Consider the following 7,889-nt stretch of genomic DNA (forward strand, 5'->3'; position numbering starts at 1 on the left):
ACTCCGGTTCCCTCCCCAAAATACATGCATGCTAGGTTAATTGGCGACTCCATTCGGAGTATGATTGTGAGTGTGAATGATTGTTTGTTTATATGTGCCCTGCGATTGACTGGCGACCAGTCCAGGGTGTACCCCGCCTCTCGCCCGAAGTCAGTTGGGATAGGCTCCAGCATACCCGCGACCCTGGTGAGGATAAGCAGCATAGAAAATGGTATATATGCATATTAAACTGCGCATTTTGGAGTGGTCTTTCATTGTGGCCAACCTAAGGCACATCTGTGCAATAATCATGCATCTTGATATGATATGCAACACCTGTAAGGTGGACAGATTATGAATCATGAATGATGAATACTCACTAATACAGATTTAGACAGATTTGTGAGCAATATTTGAAAGACTTTTGTGTACTTTCAGAAAGTTTTAGATCTTTGAGTTCACCTCATGAAAAATGGGAGCAAAAACAGAAGGGTTGCGTTTGTATTTTTGTTGAATGTATATTATTTTCTCTAGGATAAATTGTTTCTAAATTACAACAACTTGGAAGTCAACCAACATCATGGCAGATAGTGTTTTTTTACTTTATTGTAGGTTCCAACAGCAAAAATAACCATAATATATCCAAACGGAACATTATTTTTGTAAAAGTGAAATGATTCGCTATGCCTCTTCATTTAGATCTCATTGGATTGTGTAGGTGTACCTAATCAAGTGGCGGGTGATCATGTGTTGAAATGTGTTCCATCAGCATGAATATTTAGCACAATTCCCACTGAGCTCTGAGCTGAGTGTTGTTTTTTCCTCCCCACACTATTTAACATTTCAGACACCAGATGCAACATTCATTTATTCATCATCTGAATGTGTGATCTGAGACTGAATAATGTGCAAAAAGACTCCCTTTGACCTTGTGTGTGTTCTTTTTCAAATATCACAGGGCTGACATATACAATATCTGTTGGCTCAGGGTTCATCTTGGGGCAAGGTAGAAAATGTTCAGTCAGTGTAATATTTTGTCTATAATAGAGGAGATAATAAATTAATAATAATAATAAATTAATACATCACCAAAGATTCAGGCTATGCTACACAATGCCCTTTATTGCCGACTATACAATAATCTGTCACGGTTTACAGGCCATACATTTATGTCGTAAGGTTATATACAGCAGAGAAACCATCATTGGGCCTGAGCTGCTCAATTCACATTTTTTTATGGCACTTGATATATTGTTGCATGTCACAATTTATCAGCAAATCTACACCATCCAACCTTTCACAAAATATATGATTCACAGACCTTAGTGGGCAATATGGAATGCCTTTTTTTGTGAGGTTTATTACATTGTTTGTATGTTTGGGTAATAAGAAACACATTAAGATAATGCCAGTAAACGCCTGAAGCCACGGTGAAAGCACTATTATGTTCTATCCTTCAACTTTGTAATAGGCTAGTCAGTCAATAATCATTAACACATCACGGGTCGCACTCTGTTTTATACAGTAGTCATCAGTACTTTTAGCATTGGAAATGTCCACACCTTGTCCTTTCCACGTTGTTTGTTGGTTTTCCAATGCTCACAAGTCAGGTTTGCGAAGAGAGTTGCAGCTATTCAACCACAATGACATCTGTACATAAGGATACTGTGTGACATGTATCCTCATTTCTAAATGGCAGTAATAAATATTTTATGGTCCCACAGCACTGTACAGAGTGCAGTTTGCACAAAGTTCTTATGTTAAGTGTTTCTCATCATCATACTTTAATAAGTCAAGCCTCTCTGAACTTTGTCCCATAATTTTGTTACCCACTTCCTTTTCGTTGTGAACCATGATGATTAGAGGGCACCGGTTATGCTGGTGGAGTGTCTTTATGTCCATCTGGGTAGTTATTGAGGAGTTTTCTGTAAATGTCAACCTCACTTTTCCATTGAACAAGACAAAAAGCTCCAAAGAATGAGACAAAGACAGCTGGGGAGTGCCCCAGTAGTTTTTCGCCAAAAGGTTTTGCTTTAGGTATTGATGCTGTTGGAGCCATTGCTCAAAACTGACCCCTTGGTAACCTCTGTGCTGACGGTGGAGAGTGGTACGCTCTCGTACCTTTCTGTAACCCCCCAGCAGCGACAGTGCAGCAGGGTGGACTTGAGCTGCTTCTGGAAGTTGTTGTTGAGGAACCCGTAGATTATGGGGTTGATACAGGTGGATGCCATGGCGATAAGGTGGCAGAATGAGAAGATGATATCGTGGCCGCAGGACGGGATGGCCTCGTAGTTCCAGTCAAACACTGTGTTGAAAATGTTGAGAGGGAGCCAGGAAAGGGCGAAGGCCACCACTATGGAGGTTAACAAGACGTTGATCCTCGTGGAGCCTTTGTTCTTCTGCGTGGCGTTCCTACTGCGTTCCACCATGTCCTTCCTCCTCCTAAGCCGCAGGTAGATGTGCAGGTAGCAGAGCATGATGAGGGAGAGCGGGAGGAAATACTGGAAGATGAGCAGAGAGGTGGTATAAGCCCGGCGTGCATTCACAGATGGCCACCGTTCCATACAAACAAGTTGCTCATTGACTGGGAAGGGGGCGCTAAGGTTCTGGAAAGGCAATGTAAGGATGCTGTACTTGAGGAAAGGCACCGAGATTAGGCAGGCTGTGATCCAGGTGAGAGCCACCGCCAAGTAGGACTGCCTCACCATTGGTTTCCATCCAGTGGGGTGGACGATGAGCTGGTAGCGCTCCATAGCGATGAGGATGAGGGAGAAGACAGAGACTGTGACCGATATACACTGGATGAAGGGCATCAGCTTGCACAGTGTCTCTCCCATGATCCAGCGGTCCATCAGCGTGTAGATGATCGTAACCGGCAGGCAAACGATGCACATAAGGATGTCGGAAAAGGACAGGTTGGCGATGAGGACGTTGGTGACATTGCGCATCTCCTTGTGCCTGGCGATGACAAACACCAGGCATGAGTTCCCCACAAGACCCACCGCCAGAACAGCGCTGTACGCCACTATGAGGAAGGTGGTTCCGCTCAGTGAGAGCGAACAGTCATCTGTGAAATCCCACGGAATCTCTTTCCACAAGGCTTGGTTGTGGTTGCTGTTGGGCTCCTGCTCCATTATCTTGGCTTTAATATTAATTTGCTATTAATTTACTTTTTTTGCATTTACTTCATGAATAATGGTGGCATTCTCTGGGGCGTCCCATTATTTTTATCTTCTGTGCAGCAGCAGTTCATTTTCTGTATGGGGGGGGGGGAAAGAAAAGGGAATATCATCTTGGGATATTAAAAACCTGGATCATCACTCTGTGGAGAAAAATCTGAGTATAAATAACCACAGCATGAGACTCAATAGGCTCTCTCCCACTGAGAAGCAGTGTTTGAATAGGCAAGTTCTCATTTGTGTGCTGTCATTCAGCAGTTGTCTCTGTCCTATCTTGTCTCTTTCCTCATCGCTATCTTGGCCACGACACATCAGTTCAACTGTGCAGATCAAGACTTTGTAGCATCACTAAAATAGCATGTGATTTCCACCCTAATGACAGAGATAATGGCTGCTCTGAGACAATCATCCTATCTCACTCCTTCAATCATCTTGAGTGGAAGAATGTGTTCAGAAAGAAAAATGCATCCTCAGTGGGCATCCATATCATTGACTTTTTTTTGTGTGTTTTCATCATCATTTTAGTAATCTTGCCTGAAATGAATTTGTTGCTGGAAATGATCAAATCTATGACTTGATCGTTAAAATCTTGTAATTATCCTGTCATTAACTTGCTGCATCCTTATTGTATGTACAGTGGCGTAAAAAAGTGTTTGACGCCTTACTGATTTCTTTTTTTTTTTGCATGTTTGTCACACTTAAATGTTTCAGATCATCAAACAAATGTAAATATTAGTCAATGACAATGCAACTGAACACAAAATGTAGTTTTGAAATTAAACTTTCTATTGTAAAGGGAGAAAAAAAATGCAAAGCTACATGGCCCTGGGTGAAAAAGTGATCACCCCCTAAACCTAATAACTGGGCCACCCTTAGCAGCAACATCTGCAATCAAGCGTTCGTGATAACTTGCAGTGAGTCTCTTACAGCGCTGTGGAGGAATTTTGGCCCACTCATCTTTGCAGAATTGTTGTAATTCAGCCCCATTGGAGGGTTTTTCCAGCAGGAAGCGCCTTTTTAAGGTCAAGGCAATGGTTTTCGTCCTGGAACTCCATGCAGGCCAGTGCCCAGTGTCTTTCTTATGGTGGAGTCGTGAACACTGATCTTAACTGAACTTAATCAGAGTTATGTTTTAACAACATCACTTTTTCACACAGGGCCATGTAGGTTTGGATTTTTTTTTCTCTCCTAAAAATACAAAAACTGCATTGTGTGTTCAGTTGTGTTGTCATTGACTAATATATAAATTTGATGATCTGAAGGATTGAAGTGTGACAAGCATGCAAAAAAAAAAAAGAAATCAGGAAGGGTCAAATACTTTTTCACACCACTGTATACCTATGCAGACACTATCAAATGAACTAAACAACAGAATTGCACGGCAGCCATTTTGCCATGTAATGATGTAAATAAAGCCAGGCCTAATCATGTTAATTAGGGCTCTGCACACAAGAACAGGGCCTTCTTTAATGTCATTAACATCCATGTTTGCAGACTAATTCAAGTCCAAATGGTTACACAAAGAAAGGTTTGTTGTAAAAAGATAAGCAAAACACGTATCGGTGTGTGTGTGTGTGTGCGTGTGTGAGTGCGTGTGTGTGTGTGGTATTTATTCCAACGCTGATTAAATACCCTGTTTGGCCCACAGCTCAGTCCCGCAAAAAAGCTTTGCAGCAGCTATGCTAACAGAGGGAAGTCTACCTGATATAATAGATTTATTACCTTGATTTAAAGAGTCCTTAACGCTGATAGCGGTTGGCAGGTGGGACACAAATGACTCACTGCTATCTCTGTAATGTCCTATTACGGTGCTGTGTTGTCTGTGGTGATTAAACAAAGCTCGGGTAATGATAAAGTATGGGCTTGTACCTTCATGGAGCCTAAACAACAATGTTTAGACTTCATACAGATTATGTGGATATTTAGACATGAGTTCCTGGAATGGTAAATGAGTCTTTTAAACTGATCTCATATCTATGGCCTTGCTTATTGTATTGAAAGAAAAAATGTAGATGAAAGACTTCATTCAAGAAACGCTTCAAAAATACTGTACACTAGCGTTCAATTCATTCATCTAGCTGGAGAAGGAAAAATACAGTAAACATATTAAATGTGCAATTTGCGAAAATTTGGACAGTATAAGCGCACTCAAAATTATCCACCAGAATCTGGAGGGGTCTGAATACTCGCTAAATATAATGACAAAGTCGCTAAATTGGTAACACTAATCCCTCCTGTTACATCTTCTTATTCTCTGGCAGACCAGGCGTGTATGCCGTGTGTTAAGAAACAGAGTTAGGATACATGTACTGTACGGAGTTGGAACAACAAGCTCCATTCACATTTTACAGTCAGCCCTCGCCACATCGTGGTACGAATTTCACTCTTATCACTGTTTTTCAAACATATATTATTGAATATTGAATTGAGGAATATTGAATACAGTCTATATATGCATATTTAAGCAAATTGTACATATTTTTTTGTCTCAATTAAGCATTTTCAAGCATAAAAATGGCTAAATAAACTAAAATACATATATAAGCCATTAAGAAGATGATTGAATTTGTGAATGTAGTATTCTACATTGGTCACCAGGTGTCAGTAATTGTTCAGTGAGACAAGCACCAGACTTGATTGCAGGCAATAACCCAAGATAGGCTAAAACTCACCTCCTATCCACCACCCACTCATTTTTCTCCCCTGCTAGCACCGGAACACATGTACAGCGACACACATGAGCACAAGTTTTATTTAATCTTAAATTAAAAAGACATCTTAAATGGCTTATTTTCTCTGATGATCCTGACCCAGTGATGGCCCTTTACGGACCGGTGACCAATTTAAGCGAATGGGAAGTATAAAAATAACATATAATCATGCTCGCGGACCGATCACGGCGGCAGTTTGCGGGCGTAATTACTTCAGTTATTACGGTTACGTGACAGCAAACACGGTGACGTCACTCAAAATGAGCTTGCCGAGCGAATGAGAACCATGGCTTGCTCGAAAGTAAGAACAGTTGATGGAGAAAACCGAACATTTAATGGCGTATGAAACGGACCGTGGTGTATGTTCATTCCTCCTTTTATATGATCTGAAAATGTAGGGGTGGTCAAAAGCGGAAATGTGACCCAACAACCTGACATACCACAGGTCATGGAAGGGGAAGTATCCACTGGAGTCTGATGTGAGAGTGCGCAAAGTAACGTAGCTCAGAGCCAAGTATGAAAAATCGACATGAGTCATAACACATTTGCTAGCTGTGCAACAAACCACTGGGGTGAAGAGGTGAAGCGGTGCAGCTTCGCCCCAGCAGGAAGTGCAGCACACTAAAATAAGAGCGCGGGACAGGAAGTGCTCGCTCCTGTCTTGCGGAACATGACACTATATTGGGTAATACAAAGAGGGCTGCCTAGAGGGCTTAGATTATGTTTAGAAAACAGGTTTTCTGTGCCATTACCGCGAAAATATCGCAGCCTACTTTGAGGAAATTCACTTATCACGGTCGGGTCTAGAACCAATTAATCGCACATTTATTTTGATTATTTGACCTTGTCCAACACCACCATATGGTTATGGGATGTGACACATGACTTTTGGGGGAGTAAATTGAAAATGACAACTTTTAATGAAGACAACATCAGTCATGACACAGAAAAAAAACAAGCACCAGCCTGTGCTTGCTCATGCACTAATGAGAGACAGCAGTGGCGGAAGAGAAAGATGACGGGGTGAAAAGTGTGATATTGTCAATCTTCGTGTGCAAGTGAGAAGGCGAGCATGCATGCGTGTCCTACCTTCCATCCCGGCTGGAGAATGCATGGAACTCAGCAGGGGTTTGTTTGGCGGGGAGACTTCTCTGCAGCCTTCTCAAATGTTGCATTTATGGCTCTCCTCCTAAACGAGCATATAATTAATTTTAGTAAGGAAAAAAAGTAAGGCAAAAAACAATCCACTGAAAAACTTTTAAAATAAATACTTCAATTTCAATACTAGCAACAGCTGCACATGCAAATTGCGAACCAATAAGGCAGAGCAAGTTGATGAAAGAAGCCAAAAATGTCTGTACTTGGAGAACAGTTCTGGATGAAAGCGCCATAGTTTCTTACCGAGACTTGGAGCAGCTTTGCACCAGGTAAGCGACAGGGACTTTGTGGCGTCGGAGAGAAGACTACCGGGAGACTGATAGCAGCAGCACGAATACTCCTGAAAGCGTCCTCGCTCCTCGCACTCAGACGACGATGTGATTGGGAACACGTTACATAATCAATTCCTCTGTGGTACACACACACACACACACACACGCACGCGCAGCCACGCGCCCACACACACACAGGTGGTGCCAGTGGGGAACTGTAATGATTTCAAATGTGCACTCTCTCCATGATGGTCTGCACTTGTTCCCTTCGTTCTTTGCTCAGCTACATGCATGTGATATTTTAGCAGGGCAATTCCGTTTCCTGTATCACTTCATCTGCACGAACTACTCATTGCATGCGTAAAAGTGAGTCACATTGTGCATTTTTATTGAAAATTGCACATTATCATTAGAGTGGCAGCATGCATCTTTGGTGTGGTTAATTCTGGAAACTAACAACAAATCACTGAATTAATGGGCATGCAAACACAGGCAATTGCCTAGGGTTACGAGATTACCAGGGGCCCCCAAACGTCTCATAAAAATTGGTTATTGATTTTGTTCCCCTTCGATTTAAAGTACATATTACC

The 7,889-nt window shown here is 41.8% G+C and overlaps 1 protein-coding gene across 1 annotated transcript; it reads right to left on the reverse strand.

The window, feature by feature from the left end:
• Nucleotides 1–202: 202 nt before the first annotated feature.
• On the reverse strand, nt 203–7,639 carry npy8br (neuropeptide Y receptor Y8b). Its single transcript, XM_054774956.1, has 3 exons — nt 7,271–7,639; nt 6,959–7,058; nt 203–3,235 (listed from the first exon to the last, which is right to left on the reverse strand). Exon 3 carries the CDS (start codon nt 3,111–3,113, stop codon nt 2,013–2,015), a length of 1,101 nt encoding a protein of 366 aa, XP_054630931.1. The 5' UTR covers nt 3,114–3,235; nt 6,959–7,058; nt 7,271–7,639; the 3' UTR covers nt 203–2,012.
• Nucleotides 7,640–7,889: the final 250 nt, after the last annotated feature.

The sequence above is a fragment of the Dunckerocampus dactyliophorus genome, chromosome 4 (genome assembly GCF_027744805.1).
Source record: "Dunckerocampus dactyliophorus isolate RoL2022-P2 chromosome 4, RoL_Ddac_1.1, whole genome shotgun sequence".
NCBI classification, from domain to species: Eukaryota; Metazoa; Chordata; class Actinopteri; order Syngnathiformes; family Syngnathidae; genus Dunckerocampus; species Dunckerocampus dactyliophorus.

Bases quoted from the DNA above. Each gene is read 5' to 3' on its own strand.
- npy8br (XM_054774956.1), bottom strand. From the start codon at position 3,113: ATGGAGCAGGAGCCCAACAGCAACCACAACCAAGCCTTGTGGAAAGAG.